The following is a 16,598-nucleotide window of genomic DNA, read 5'->3' on the forward strand; positions in this document are numbered from 1 at the left end:
AAGAAGGAAAGGAGGGATAATATGAGTTTAAGGCTCATAATTGGTTATTTTTATATTTCCAAACTATGTAGTCATTTTATTTATTTATTTATTTCAAGGATGTATAGTGCGCCCGCGTCTTACGTTGGCGCATTATCTCCTTTCATGGACTGAAAGCAGTGCCAAAAGAAACTATGGTGTGTGCGCCTATGGCGCATGCATACTGCTGCAAGCTTGAGCCCCATAACTTGTAATGTGGCTCAAGCATATTTATTTTACGGGGGTGTGTCTGGAATGGATCCACTGTCTAAAAGAAGGGCGCACTGTATATCCTGTCTTTCTCCTACAATGGGATTCAAGGCGGGTGCCATAGTCATGGTGCCATGCGATATGGTTGCATATTTCTTTCAAAGCTATAATGGGATAGCGCTTTCTGCTTCAACCAGCAACTTCTACTAATGTTTTGTAATATGCACACTGTTCATGTTACACTGTAGTATTGATGTACAGTTATAGTCCCGTGACGATGACGCCAATGCCGATAATGATAATATGCGTTTGGAGATTACGTAGTGTGGGAAGCTGCCATCTAGCTAAGTATTGTCAACTTTGTATGACAGCTGCTCTTCAGAGTAAACATTAATAGGGTATGTGTATGTATGAAAACCTACCCTACTATTAAATGGACTGAATGAAGCAGAAAGCCGAGCAGTTTATACTGCAGGAGATAAATATTTAAGGAATGGAATGATTGCAAGAACATAGGGAATGAGTACTATTGTATTGATTATTTAAATTACTTATTAAGTTTTTAATCATAATAAGTTGTTATAGTTTTGTTAATTGTTCATTTTTATAATGAACATGACTGCTACAGAATGTTGTTAGGAATGTGATATGGTGGTCCTTTGGTTCCAGAACCCCCTCTGGATACCAAAATCCATGGATGCTCAAGTCCCATTGTACTCAGTGGCGTAGTAAAATGCCATTATATAAAGTGACAAAATTGGATTTGGGATTTTGTGTGTGGAGGAGTTAGGGGGGAATATTTTGAAGCCATGGATGGTTGAATCCATGGGTGCAGAATTCATGGATATAGAAGGCCGACTGTACTTTCCTTAGTGCATTTATATCTGCTGAAAAGCAGTTTTAGTTTAATAATAGCAAAACCGGACATATAAAAGAAACCAGATTTGACTTAATCACTTGATTTTGGTCACTGAAATGGAACAGTAATACCATAGAAACTGAACATCACTGCTACTTGCATCTCATGCACTGAAATGGAATTTGTTTTTGTGTTTAATGTTTATTTTTAATGACCTTGCATCTAGATTTAGTTCGATACTATACCCCTGCTTCGGGTTTTCATTCTGATTACCCTGTGAACTGGACTTGTAGGGAAAGACAACATCTGTTTCATAGAAAACATTTTTCTAAGAATGCTGATTCAGCAAATTGAGCATCGAGCAAGCTAAATAGATAGAATGTTGAGCAAAGAATTACTGTATAATTACATGGAAACTAAAGTCACATTTGATTTTAAAGTATCTTTACATATGGCTCCACCACTCCAGACCATCAGATACTTTTTCCACTTAATACAGGGATGGCAAAATGTAATAAAGAATTCTTTAAAATTAATACCAACATTTCCCCCCCTTGTATCACATGTATTCCAGATTGCATGAGTCAGGGGCTAATTTTCTGATATATTTAAATGTTCTTAACTTATGGAAGTCACATTCAAGTTCAGAAACCATTTAAAAGACACAACTATCTTTTGTCTTCTGTCTTTGGGACTTCCTGGAGAGCAAGAATTTGTAGGATTCACTGTGAATTTTTTTTAAAAGCATACAGACCAGTTGACTGGATGCTAATTTTTTGTCAGCAAGAAAGAATCATTTAAATTCATGGAAATGCTTTCCACAACATAGAGTGTTAAAACTGTGTACAGTACTTGATTTGTACCATTGGAAAAAGATGTGTACCAAGAATGTTGAAAGCAGATCTCGAAAATGTTATTTTACCAGATAGTTCCCAGAATCCTTGAGCTAGCATTGGCCAGAGTAGTCTAAAATGTCTCTTTTCCAAGTTCTGTACAAGAGGCCATGGCATCCGCTTTAATAGTTATTAACATGCATACCATATCTATTGATCATTCTTTTCCAGGCATGATAAGGATTATCATTATTCCCCAGAATTGGATGGCTGGAGGCTTTATCACAAAGGATGAAGTGGTCAAATCACAAAAGCACTTGTTCCTAAGAACAAATAAAGCAAGAAGCTAACAAATTTGATGACATGAAAGACTCTATGTTGGAATCATTCCTAGCAATCTAGAGCTTTTATATTAGCAGAGTTTTTTTAAAAATGAGATGTTCCAGTTTTCTTTGAACTTTGTTTAAACGACCCCTGATTTAAACAGTTCATTCCTTCATCACTGAGATGAGCTGCATGAAATCAATATGATTGTGGATCTTTCTTGGCTTTACTTCGCGAACGAAGATTCAGGAAGGACTCATCCATGCTTTCTAAAAGCGCATTGATGACATTGGATGTATCCTTCAAGCTTGTGCAATGGATTTTTCTGGTGGCGCGCAGCATGCACAGAACTGGCCTCGCCCTTTAAATCAGAGGTTCGAATGCTGAGGCCTTGACAAGCATGGACGGTGGCAGCGAGGTCCTCGGATCGTAGGTTTGATTAGAGTTTCCTTCTCTTAGATGGTTGACCTTACTGGGTTAGACGAGCACCATCTGCCCGGATTTGTTTTCCTTCTCCTAGGATGGTTGCCATAAGGCTAGAGAGCCCATCCTGCCCTTTGGCACTCTTGGTCAGACCCTTCGGTTGTGACCTGTTTGGCATGGGAGACCCTACCGGTGGCTATTATACCACCGCCACTATAGCTCACAACTTCATTAGGGTACGCAAGCTCTCCCCCACACAGTCAGAGCGTAGCTGGAGGGGAATAGGAGGCTGGAAGATGACAGTAAGGAGGGAGGAGCCTCTTTCTTCAGGCTATCCCTGGTGGAGATGGGTCTGCCTGATCATTCCCTCTCATTTGTGATTACAAATTGTGGATACTGCTTTTAGCAAAAGAAACAGTGATGTTCTGTTCTCATAATGCTGTTACAATGCTGTACATTAAAATGTGTATATATTTTGTTTGTATATGTATAGTTTTTTCCCCTTTTTTACCCATAGTCATCATAGTTGCCTTCTGCAAAAATGTAAATTTAAACCAATTTCTCAAAAACTGGCTGAGGTTCCATAGGACAATCTTCTTCTTTTTTCTGAGATGTAATCAAGATAGTTCTCATCTAATTGTTTTTATTAATTTATGATTGACCCCTTTATTGTCAAAGCAACATGAGAAAAGAATTAAAAATTATACCTCAAACAAGTAATACAAACAATGAAATATTAAAAGACCAGAAGGCCCACAATTAAAAACATGTCATGTCAGAGAATTGTCCATTAAACACATTGTGGCTGAAGAGATCAAAAGCAGTCTGAACAATAATGGCCGGTTACACACCGGCAGTTTAGTGCGTGTTCGCCACGCACTAGGGTTACGAAAGGGTGGTGCTTCCTTCCGCATGGCCGTCGCCGTGAGTACGTCATGGCCGCGCTGCCTCTAGACGGGGCGGCGCGTCCATGACGTAGTAGCTCCGCGCCAGGGCGCTTAGTGCGCCCTGGACACGGAGCAGGAAGGAGCTCCATTTCGGAGCTCCTTCCGGGTTTAGTCCGCTGGGCGCAGCCTTCAGACGGCTGCGCCCAGCGGACTAAACAAGAAAGGGGCCAAGTGGCCCCTTTCTCTGCTCCCCGCCGCCGCAGGGTGTCCTTGGGGCTTGAAGCCCCAGGGACACCCCTTTTCTGGCTGCGGGGAAGCGGTGTTTTGCCGCTTCCCCGCAGCCCGAAAAGCAGCGGATCGGGGCCTCAGCGGCTGCCGTTCTGGCCACTGAGGCCCCGCTCCGGCGGGGAAAGGGGCGGGGCCAGCCCACCCCAAATGGGCGGTCTATATCCCGCCAATGTCTCTGCTAAGCAAAAGACACCAGATCCTGTCTGATCTAGGAAGCTAAGCAATGTCAGTCCTGGTTAGTACTTGGATGGGAGACCTCCAAGGAATTGTGGGTGCTATAGGCTATATTTCAGAGGAAAAAATTGGTAAAACCACCTCTGAGTATTCATTGACTAAGAAACCCCTGTGAAATTTATGGGTTCGCTATAAGTCAACAGGTGACTTGAAGGCCCATACACAAACATAAGTGATGAAAAACAAAATGGTTGGCAGTGCTGTGTTTGCCTGCTGCCCATTTTTCTATGGGTGGCAAAATATAAAGGACCTGCTCTGAAGAAAATAAAGCATGGATGAAGAGGAGTACAGTGACACAGCTAGTTAATGCCTTGCTTGTGTAGGTGGATCTACAGTCTAAAAAACCCAAGTTGTAAGTTAATGACATGTTTGATGGGAATGTGCAGTGAATTTAATCACTGGAACAAGCAACCCTTATCTACATTAAAATTATTGCTTCTGACAGAAATGACCAGATAATGAGTGTTGCATGAAGTTACATGTTGCCTGAGGTATTTAAAACGTGAACAAACAGGATCACCTCTTAGGTCTGTCAACAGCTTCTGCAGAAACATCAGTCAGATTTTAGTTTAATTCCATTTGCTGTGTAACCCTCTGTACAAATCCACACATAAACCCTTGTATTTATAAGTGAATTAGAGTTTGCAGTGATTTCATACACTCTGCAGTTGCAGTTCATCTGCTTGTGGCATGTTGACTTCTTTTCAGCTGGACAAGTGACTGGAATGGGGTTCTGATTCTCAAAAGGGTGAGAGAAACCCATTTACTTTTAATTGAATAAATTATCTTGGTTGGAAAAGAATTCCTGCTAACAAGGCCAGAGAACGCTTATTCACACAAGTTAGGAACTTATACTTTATTTCATCAATAATAACAAAGGGTACAATATTTTAAATCCCGTGTTCCAACACATTATAGCAGCAGCACAGCTGTATAATTTATATAGTATCATTTTTGAGCCACTATTGATGTTTTCCCCCGATGCAGCTGGTTTTTGACTCTCCATTCTGCCTGTACTGTAGTCTCAAAATTAATGTGGAACAATATGGTAGATGGATAGAATTCACATGCTGGAAATTTTTGTTCAAATCACAGCTCTGCTCTTGAATTCCATGATATTGCTTTTGGGTGACTGGTCACTGAGGTGGAGGGTGTTTCATGCATTCAGTCTATATATTTCTGTTGTACATGGAGAAGCCTGTATCTATAGATATATTACATAAGTGTGGAGGAATTTGTAAACAATTACAGTAGATCCTCTTGCAACAGTTGTGCCTCTGGCTCTGCCTACCTTAGTTCATTGACTAAAGAGACCCCACTGAGAGTCAGGTGGGGTAGGGGTGAGAACATTGGACTGTGACTCTGAAGAATAGGGTTTGAATCCCAACTCTTCATTTCTCAACATCTGTAATGAGAAAAGTAGATATTTTTATTCTGAGAGGCACCTGTAGCACTGAAGTTGTTCTGTTGGCTCAAGGTGGTTTTAACCAGTTGAATGCTGTTGTTGTTTTTTAAATAGCAGTGTTTCCAGTTAATTTGTTTGACTATTTGAATAAGGGTTTTGTTTTATATTTTTTGCTAGCCAGTCTGAGCACCAATATTGGTGGAGAGGCAGGATGTCAATTTATAACATTAATAAATGAATTAAAATTGATTTGCTATAGTGGGCTGTTAAATGCAAGGTTAGTATAGTTGTGTAGCCAGATGACTAATGAAATTGAAATGGTAAAAAGAAGGCACCTTCACAATGAATGAACTACTGCAAGTGTGTGTGTGTGTGTGTGTGTGTTTAAGCTTTTTCATATGGGAAAGAAAGCAAAGTCTGAAATCTTATTCATGCTTACCTCATACCATTCAACTGAGATCTAACCTCCTCTGCAGAAATAATGCTGTTTGACACCATTTTAACTGCCATGGCTCAGTGCTATGAAAATTTGGGATTTGTAGTTTGTTGTGGCGCCAGAACTCGCTGACAGAGAAGGCTAAATATCTTACAAAATTATAAATGACCAAATCCCCACAGCATTGAACCTTGGGAGTTAAAGAGGTGTCAAACTGCATTATTTCTGCAGCGCAGATTGGAACTCAGTGTGGTTTACTTGTGTAGAGAATTGCAGCGAGTGTTAAGTTTTAATCAAAACATAAGGAGAAAAGTAGGATTGCTTATTTGCCCAGTATTGCATCTTTTATGCAAGTTTATGCCTTTGTTCAAGAGTCCTGCTTAGGCATCTTTGTACTAATCATAGGTTTTATACTATTCTGTTTGCAGATGAGTAAATCCCAAGAAGACTGAGCTATAAATACTAGACTACTGAACCTCAGTCTAAGATTTCCCTCTTGTTCCCTCCTGAGCCCATGGGCAGGCAGCCTCATCTGGCCAGTTGAGCAATCTAACAAGTAGATTATCAGGAAAAACCCCTTTATTTTAGCAGACAGGTCTTTCTTTTAGCTAGTGGAGATTAGCATTAACATTCTCTGACTCAGCGACGTCCTGATGCAGAAGATTATTTCAGCCTCCTGGCCAATTTAAGGCTAGTTTGGTGTCTTGCTGAAATTAACTTTGTCTCTGTGAAATGTACTTACCCGTCTGCAAACATATTTGCTTTATTTCTCCCTCCTGACTGGAAAACAGCCTGAGGAGTGTAATATGCTTTCCCAATCTGTTGACCAGAGGCTGAACATTATCATAACATAAATAGGTTGTCTCTTTTTCTTCAAGGTAAGACTAATCTGGTATTTGAAGAGAACAGCAGGGGTGGGGTTGCTTTATCTTTTGTGGGTCTTGCAAGATAGTTCGTTGTGTTTACTAGCAACATACGCCAACTTCTTGTATTAATAGGTTGTGTGGGAGTTTGCTCTTCAATCTGCTTCCTTAGTAATATACTTTGGACTGCTCTCTTCAAATCTGCCTTTTCTCCTTCATAACCTCTGTGTGAGTTACTTATTGGAAGAAGCCATAGGTAAAAAGGAGAATAGCTCATCAAGCAGAAAGGTCTAGAGCTTTGGGGTGGTGTGAATGCATTTCCACTCAGTTCTGTTGGTTGATAGGTTCCGGCTCCTCAAAGCCAAGAAGAGGAGCACACTTCTTACCTGTGGCTTGTCAGGCTTATTTTCTTTTCCCTTCACTGAACAAGCATTTCATGTTGGTTTGTTTAATAGCTAGCTGAGTGTGAGAATTTTAATGTATTTATTCATAGTTTCACATGTATTTTTCTTCTGCATGGAAGTTGTCTCTGTAAAGTTAATTCCATAACTAATAACATATGATATTAGGCATAAGACATTAAGTAATTCCAATATTGGAATATATTTTGAATAGTTTTAAAATTGTTTAGATTGGTTTTTTACTCCTTCCCAAGATCCTAGGGTGTAATGTACATATCTAAATAAATAAACAAACTAATAAGTAATATTAAGTAATGTGGAAATAAAGGTGGAAAGGGGAAAATCAGAATGTATTTTCAATATACCACATATATGCACATGTTAAGATGTTTAGTACTTGTTTTCGGTTCTCTTTCAGGTATATGTCTCGGGTTCATGGTATGCATCCCAAAGAGACCACACGTCAGCTTAGTTTAGCAGTGAAAGATGGCCTTGTTGTTGAAACTTTGACGGTGGGATGTAAAGGATCAAAAGCTGGTATTGAGCAAGAAGGATATTGGCTGCCTGGAGATGAGATTGTGAGTATATTTTTTTGCAAGGCTTTGCATCACATTTCCTGTTATGTTGTCAGTCTGCTATTTGCTGTTCCCACTAGCAGCTTACAGAGGGGCCTTAAAGAGTACTTCTTAAATGTCACACTGGATAGAAAGTTATTTTCTCTGATAGTTTCCTGTAGCTATAGCAAGTTTATTTTTCAGCATAGAATGTGTTAGAGCCAAACTACTGTAATTATGATTTGGAATGTCAGAGGTAAAATTATTATTATTATTATTCCATCATATTACGTGTCACTGTACAAAACTAAAATAAACAGATATCCTTGCTAAAGGCATACAGTATTGTAAAAGAAGGAATATGGAATCAATACAAATAGAAAAACAAATTATTTAATGACATAAAATGCAAATATACAGAATTGTAAGGTAAAATTAACACAGAATTCCAAAGACATTAGAAAACAAACACTCTTTGTTTTATTGTTGTGTGCCTTCAAGTCAGTTCTGACTTATGGCAACCCTAAGGCAAACCTATCAACTAAGGGGCCAAGCAGATGGACATGAAGGAGTGGCCTCTGTTTGCTTGCCCCATGGATGGCCGGGGACTGCGGGGACCTCACAGCCTACTTTCAGAGTGGGCTGCCACCATGGTCCCCAACAAGCCACTGGCAAGGAGCATTTTTTTTTGGCCACTCCTTTTGCTGGTGGCTTTGGGCTGCCTTAGGTGGCCTTGGAGTGACTTCCAGCCACTTCAAGGGTGTGCATCAGCAGCATGCCACACCCCTGAAGCAATCAGAATCTGCTCCTTTTGACCCATATGTTTTGGGCCTAAGACTTAAAACCAGTAAATGTAGGACCAGTCTACAGCTATTTGAGGAAATTCTGAGACTCCAAAGCATTAAAGGACAAATCTAAGAAAGAAACCTAATCTAAGGAAGAAACAAACCCTGAGCCAAGTAAGAGAGGTGGAGTTCAAGGAAGGATGATCCCAAGTAGGCCAGTATGAAAAATGACAGCTGAAAGATAAGCATGGGTTAAATAATGTAGGGCTTTAGGTATTAGAATAAGATTCTTAGATTGGATCTTAAAGAAAAGAAAATGTCCTAAAGGAAATGTCTAATTTTTTAAAAATGTAATCCACTCTGATAGCCTTTTTGGCTGAAGAGCAGGGTATAAAAACTATAATAAATAAATATATAAAAGACAAGGAGTAAATGAAGGAGTATCAAAAATGGGATGACTTGATCAAAACACTTTAAAAAGCAATGCAATAAGTGTAGACATTGTTTATATAGCTACATTTTAGCCACAGCCTTATTTTAAGGAATAGAAACATTAGTCTAGATTTTGACACACATAGACCCAGTTCTCCCTTTCTGCAGAGTGCTGTGCCATAGAGCCCATCTACATGAGCCAGAAAGAAAAAAAACAACCTCCAGATGAAGCAGAGAATATTCTAATCTGAAGCTGCCTTGGATCCACTGTGTGAGCTCCACATGCATTGGCACAAAAGAGAGGCAAAGTCACCTTTCTGTCCAGATGGCTGATTGGGTAGATTGCACATCAACAATGGTACCCTGTCCTCCTTGGTGTGCTGCCTGACAGGCTACAAAAGCAACTCCCCGGCAGAAGAGCCTTGCTCACTATGTTGCGTCTGGAGAGATCAGAATGGGATACCCAGCCATGTGATCAACACGTAGAGGATAGAGCGACCCTCTCCTTATTGATCACATGGCTGGGTGCCCCATTCTAACATGAGAGAAGCAACATGTCAACAGCGGGGCTCTACTGAGGCAGAGGGATAGTTACCATGGGAAGACAGTGACAGCAGAGGACCTGGAGCACCCACTTGTGGTTGCGCTTAGCCAGGGAATGGATGTTAGGTAGCACTGCCCCTTTAAGGTTGGTGAAGCTCGTCACTCACTCAAATATGGACTAGTCTGTGTTTCCATAACCAGGAAACTCTAGATTTCTCTGGAAAAATCCAGAGTAGCCTGGTAAATCAGGTGGTAGAATTCAAATTACAGCTGTGTTAGTCTGTTGAATCGGTATGTACTGTAGAGAGATCTTGTAGCACCTTTGAGACTAACTGAAATGTTTCACTTAGTCTCAAAAGTGCTACAATTTCTCTCTACATATTGGGAAATCAGGAATAGCCTGCAAAGGTTTGGAAAGTGGATTAAGGGCCAGAAGGGGTGGATGTGCGGTGAATCAGGCTGTACAATATGTAAACAGATAGTAGCAGATACTAGAGGTGGATTCCAGGGGATTTGGCCAATATAGACAAACCTCTAAATGCCTTTTGAAGAAACTCTTATGAGTTTAAAAAGCAATTTGTTCTTATGCTACTTGGGCAGCTGCCATTCAATAACCATAAGTGCATGGGACTAACAGTGTAGTTCACTGCATTTCAGCCATGTTATTTAAATCTCAAATGTACAGTATAAGGGGAATCCAGGGAGGAAGATGGAATATCAGCATTATGTCAATCAAGAATTACCTTTTTGTCCCATAAAATGCCCTTGTCTGAAGCACCTTCTGTTGTTTATTGTTGGAATTTCTCTGACAAAAGATGTCTGTTCATGTGTTCTTTTGCAGAGGGGCCCTGGATGAATGGCATTAGAGGAGTTACCATACAAGAGCTTAGGAGGCTCACTGGGTATAGAGACAGGATTGGGCAGCCAGTTTTGCCCTTTAAAGTCCTGAGGATTAGAAGAGCCCAGGATCTCTGGCTGGGGAACTGGGATCAAAACCAATCAGATGCCCCCAAACCTCCCCTATCAGATTGAGAGCATTTGGTCACTTTAGTCTGAAGTGGCACCTGTGGTTTACAAATTGTTGCATTCAGTTTGTCTTGTAGCTGAAAAATCATTGTGAATCAATTCTTATAATGGCCTAAATCCTGTTCGTCCTGAATAGAGTAGACCTGCATAAGATTTACCTATGTGTTGAGAACTGATGGACAAGGTCTACTCTAGTTGGGACTAACCAACAGAATGCCTGCCAGCATGTGATAAAATAAAGATTGATTAACTGGAGCTGTCTTTAATAAAATAAAAACCCCAGACACATTCATTTCAACTTCAATTTAAATCTCAATGCTTATAGTGTCTTAATCAGTATACCACAGAACAGATTTAGAATCTTCAAGACATGAGCAATTTTGTGTAATTTGAGGCAGGGGTTGGCCTTTCTCTCTCCAGTGTATATGTCCAATATTTATGTACATAGTATGTCTCATTCTAAACCATCAGTTCACTGAAAATGTTCCCTGCTATGATGGGTGAACACAGAAGGAGAGATTAGAGAAAGATGGATAAAAGATGTGCCCATTGGAGATGTTGAGGTTTCTTTTTAAAACGTTACTTAGTTTTAGAACTATCTAAACATGCTCTTCACAGGAAAACCCATATGTATGTGTTCACAGGCAAACATTTGAAAAACAATTGCTTCAGGTAAACAGGAAAGGAAAGGGTTCGTTTGAGAAATGAATTATAAATACTTAATTTTTAAATAAAATTCTGAACTTAAAAGAGGAAGCAATTAACCCGAATTAGTATGCTCCATAAGAAATAGTTAGATGCCTCAAAACCTGCACAGAGATATGATTTAACACAATCGACATATCTTGAAGTAATACTATACCAACTTGGACCTAAGTGCTTACATTTCCCATTAAATAGTACTGAAGTGGTTAGACTTCACAATAATTCTGTCATGCTCCTCTCAAACATAATATACACAGTCAGGGTTGTCTGTATTTTGCACTAAATATAAGCAAATCAGTTGTTTGTTTTTTTGCAAAGATAGTAAAATATTTTCATGAATAATAAAATAAATGTTCATGTCTTTCCTTAGTTTGGATAATTCTTACATCACAGCTCCAGTAGTCAAAGGAGGGTAAATGAGCTTTGTCTGAAACTGAACCCCTACTCCATGACCAATGAAAACCTTCATCCTTTATAGATTCTGATAGGCATTGCACAGAAAAAAAGTGAACTGATAATTCTGAAATGCTGAATTTTGCAGCTAGTATAATTTTCTGTGGCTTTTCTGTGCTTTCTTGGAATTGTGGAATACACACATCCCTTCTCATAGTTCAAAATTGTGTAAGCATGTGTAAGAAGAAGAAAAAAAATTAAGAAATACTGTCTGTTCTTATATATCCATGGGTCACATTTAAATGTTTGTGTCCACTAGAAGTATCACAGTAGTCACATTTTTCTTGCATGATTAATTTAAATTGTTAATAAATCCTTACATGAAAGGTATTAAAAAGACTATGCATAACATCTGCAATTAATGAGGCTGATTTGCTTGTTTTAACTTAACAAAGCTTTTAAATTTTGACAAAACTAAAAGTTTCATTAAACATTGTTTTAATTTTTCAATCACTGTGATCATATTAAGACAGAATTATAGTTCTTGGAAGAGAGGATTTAAGGATTAATGCAGACTTTTGGTTACAGTTATTAGCATCATTTAGTTTTGATTTTTTTGTCCAAACAACATATTTACTAGGTTTAGGCATTACTAATGTCTTCTCTTTGTGAACTCAACAGAGTCATCAACATTAAATAGGTGTACATGAGCTGTATTTACTAAAAGTGTAATGATTTACTTAAATCCTTGATCTGGCTGCTCATGTGTGTAAACCTAACCATGCTAGAAATAGAAGTAATATATCTTCTAAATAGCCCTGACTTCCAGTTGTTATTTTTTTACAGCAGTGATGAGCAACATGAGGTCCATAAGTTGCATGTGTTCTCTCAGTATTTTTGTAGATTCATCCCAGGACCCCTGCTGCCACTGCACTACAAAGATTTGGATGATGATGATGATGATGATGATAATAATAATAATAATAATAATAATAATAATAATAATAATATAACCTTACTGCCCTGCCACTAAATTCAGTGGCACAGAGAGAATCCAACCTTTATAAAGAGCATTCTTGCTTTAAGACAAGGCAGGGTGTCTTTGCTTTGAAGGCTTTTAGCACTTCAGAAACCCTGTGGCAGAACCAATTTTTGCAGATCTTGTCCCTTCTGTGAATGGCAAAAAATGTGTATTTATTTTAATTGTGGGAGCCTCTTTGAGTCCCAGTATTGAGGAAGAGGTGGGACATAAACTAATAAAGGAGGATGAGGATGAAGAACCAGCTGACAGTGGTTCTGATCTATTGAATTTGCAAAAGGTTAAAGTAAAACAAAGAATTAGAGTGGTGTGCCACTTTTTAAAAAGGAATTAGCATCACAGTCATAATCTGAAAACCATAGGCTTTTATATTTGATAGATTTCCTTTTATATCTACATAGTATAATTTCATATTAAAATCTACACTGAGCTGTCTCTGCCATGGCAACTGAATTAATCAGATGTGTAATAATGCTTCCCCTTGTCTGTTAGTATGCTGACCCTAGTCTACTTTTCCATTTGAGAAATTCTTTCCTTGCCCAGGATTTTCTGATTTGCTTTATAGCTACTTTATGCCCATTGACTTTTTAAAAAAGCATAATGTATTTACAAACTGTAAGAGAGGTAGGTACCTGATAACATATAATAAACAAAACATCTCTTAGTTTTCTGAGGGTTTGACACCACAATGGGACATGGCATGTAGATACGTCTTCCCAGTGGCCATTCCATGAGCACATTAATCTTTCTTTTATGTTGAACAGTTCCAGATATGGAACAATTTTTGTTCTTTTCTGCTTCAAATGTGTGTTTTCCTAATTAATTTAATGGCTTAGAAAGCTTTCAGGAGAACAACAAAAAAGTTGTGGAAATTAATCTAAATAAAATGTGTTTGGGGAAAATATATGTGGTCAGGATGCTATCTATAACAGTGCTTTCCCCATCTCCATGTCTCAGTTCATGTACCTCAGATGGGTTCCAGTACAGAGACCATGTATGTTTTTTTTTTCTTTATTTTGAAAGGCCTACAGCATGCATCCTTTCTCCCAGACATCAGCAAAAATCAAGGTGAACAACTTTTGCACTATGTAGACTTGAATTTCCTGTTATAGTCTCTTTCTGTTGCACAGTAGGATAGATTAGATTATTGCATTTTCACTCATTAAAATTATTGTATTAATAAATGCTAATCATCAGTGTTCCGTGCAGTTCTTCAATCGGCCAGTACAGTAAAACATTTTTTCCCCTTCTTCCTCCTCCTGGTGAGCTGGAAGTGGTTGCTCACATGTTTCGCCACAAGATGTGAAGTTGCAATGGTTTCCCTTTTCTCAGCTATTTTAGGAGTGGATCATGACATCTGGTGGTTGACTTTACAAGTGCAAGGGAGGATGGGTTCATTCATTTTAGATTTTGAGATATATTTGCCATCAACTTGTAAGGAGATGTTCAAGTTACAATTGGTCCTCCACATTTGTGGCTTCGACTTTTGCGGATTTGATTATTTGTGGTTTTGATTCATATGTTCTCTCTAGGAATCGCTCGGCTAGGTTCTCCAGTGCATGTCTGCCAGAAGTAGACCATACATTTGTGCTGGAAAACTAGAAGTTCCTAGAAAAAACACCTCTCTAGGCAATTATAAGTCCTCCAGCATGAATCTATGATCAACTTTTGGCAAATGTTGACCAGAGATTTGCACTGGACGACCTGGAGATTCCTAGAGAGGTGTTCCCTTAGGTAAAAAGAATAGTGTTATTTTATTTGTGGCTTTTCCACATTCACAGGTATCCTTCACCCCTAACCCCAGCGAATGTGGAGGGACCACTGTATAGAGATACTTCATGTCTCATTAGAAGAAATTATGTTACAGATAATTGTGTCCCTGGATGTATGTATGGATTGTAAGCCATCCTTTAAAACAAAGAACTTTATATTTAAAAGTTGGGTTGGACTTGAAATCAGTGTGGAGGATACACATATTTGCCATGGGACATTTCTCAGAAATTTACCTGGTTGCCATTAGCATTAATTTTAACACTTGTACTACAGATTTTCTATCTTCTCTATTAAATTTTAATTATTAACATAATGACTTGTCTGTTTTATTGATTTTTTTGAAAATGGAATTTATATCAGAAATAGAAGGCCCTACCATCTGCGACAGAAACTAGTCTTGTACCCCAGGTCATACACACAGTGTGCCCTCCTATTTTTTCCTTCTTCAGTCTGGCTATGCTCTGTTTTTATTTATTATGAATGGCCCTCTCATTCATCTCTCTGTAAACCTTTTGAGAAAGAAGCATTAAAATTTAGTGATCAAATTGTTTTTCAAAATGCTTTTACTTGTTGCATATATTGTCATTTATAGTGTATTTGTGAAGAGCATACTTGGAATATCTCTCTGAATAACTTTTTCTTTCCTATATAAGCCCTTAAATGCAGTGCTGCTCAAACGTAAGACACTATTTCATTTGGAGTGTCAGTAACCTGGATCAATCCAGCCTGAGTTGCAAGATAATACACCTGTGCTGCAATGACTGGCTGTAAACTTAGTTCAATCCCAGTGTGTCAGCCAGCTAAGCAGAAAAGATTGCATCATAGCAAGGGCATTGTACCAGGTGAAGTTGGAGTGTACCATTCAGCACATACAATAGGCCCTTGGTATCTGCTGGGGCTTGGTTCCAGGAACTCCCCACTCCCCACCCCGTGGATACCAAAATCCATTGATACTCGTCCCATTAAATATATTTGCATAGTAAAATGGTGTTCCATATATAAAATAGCAAAAGTGTGCTTTTTGAAATGTATATATTTTCTCAATATTTTCAATCTGTGGATGCTTGAATCTATGGATAAAAAAAATCTGTGGATACAGAGGGCTGACTGTACCTGAGTTAGCTAGATCTATTTTGTTAAGACAGCATGAAAAATCCCTTAAACACAATGAACTAAGAAGATAATTCACTTTCTTGTAATCTGTGGTTGAGATCCTGCACTGCACATGCAGAGTATAACACTCCACACACACAGCTCTCCACTCCTCCCCACCCTGGCATCTGTCAAGGCCTGAGGTGCACTGCTATGGTGGTTAAATGGCCAGGAGAGGGAAGGAGTCAACCAAGCAGCAAATGCCTACCATCATTCCCCACTGCAGTTATCTAGATAGAGAGAAAGAGGATGGAAAGCTGACCTTCTTCTCTATCTAGCAAACTGTTACAGAAAGGGAAAGCAGTTCTTGCTGCCTGATTGTATCTCTCCCTCCCCAGTTGTTTAATGGTTGTATCAGTGACCCAAGAGGCTTGCCAGTTGCCATAGGGAGGTTTTCAATGTGGTGCTAGGGGATAATTAATAACCCCTTGCCCCCCATCCAAAACAAGACATGATCTTTAGAGCAAATCTGGCCTCTCCCCTGGAGGCCAAGAAGACTAATCTGAGACTGCCATACTGTGGACTTACCATGAGAAGACATGACTCACGAGAAAAATAATAATGCTTCTTGGAAAGCTGCTGCCACAGATGCTGGAGAAACATCAGGAAGAAACTCTTCTAGAACATGGCCACATAGCCCGAAAAACCCACAACAAACTATGGATGCTGGCCATGAAAGCCATAACCCGATTTAAATTACATGAGTGATTTGACCATTGCAATTTTATCTCCCTGTTTTGTTTTTTGTTAGCTAATTAATTGCATCAGTTTATTGACAGCATTCACTAGACATTCTCCTGCATAAGACCACCTAAAATGAATGGGAATTTAACAAGGCCTGGTAGTGCTCTTGTAAGATTTCCTTTCATTTCTATGAAACTAATCCAGAAAGACTTCCTGGTGGGTTTTTCTTTTTCTTGTTTAACTGGCCTTTTCTATTGGTGAGCACTAAGTAAAATCAATACAAGTAGTGGGAAAGGAGTGTAGCATGAGATCATTAATTAACATTTTTTAT

At 38.9% G+C, this 16,598-nt stretch overlaps 1 protein-coding gene across 16 annotated transcripts in view; it reads left to right on the forward strand.

The window, feature by feature from the left end:
- The window catches only part of ZMYND11 (zinc finger MYND-type containing 11), a 121,311-nt gene that overhangs the window by 64,216 nt on the left and 40,497 nt on the right, over positions 1–16,598 (forward strand). For 13 of the 16 annotated variants that reach the window (XM_042471998.1, XM_042471994.1, XM_042471995.1 and 10 more), the window contains one exon: positions 7,600–7,759. In XM_042471998.1, the coding sequence (XP_042327932.1) occupies positions 7,600–7,759 (160 nt within the window). Of the gene's footprint in view, positions 1–6,531; positions 6,796–7,599; positions 7,760–13,681; positions 13,727–16,598 lie in introns of those variants that run through there. The other 3 variants (XM_042472009.1, XM_042472005.1, XM_042472006.1) reach the window with 2 other exon arrangements.

Source organism: Sceloporus undulatus, chromosome 6 (genome assembly GCF_019175285.1).
Source record: "Sceloporus undulatus isolate JIND9_A2432 ecotype Alabama chromosome 6, SceUnd_v1.1, whole genome shotgun sequence".
NCBI classification, from domain to species: Eukaryota; Metazoa; Chordata; class Lepidosauria; order Squamata; family Phrynosomatidae; genus Sceloporus; species Sceloporus undulatus.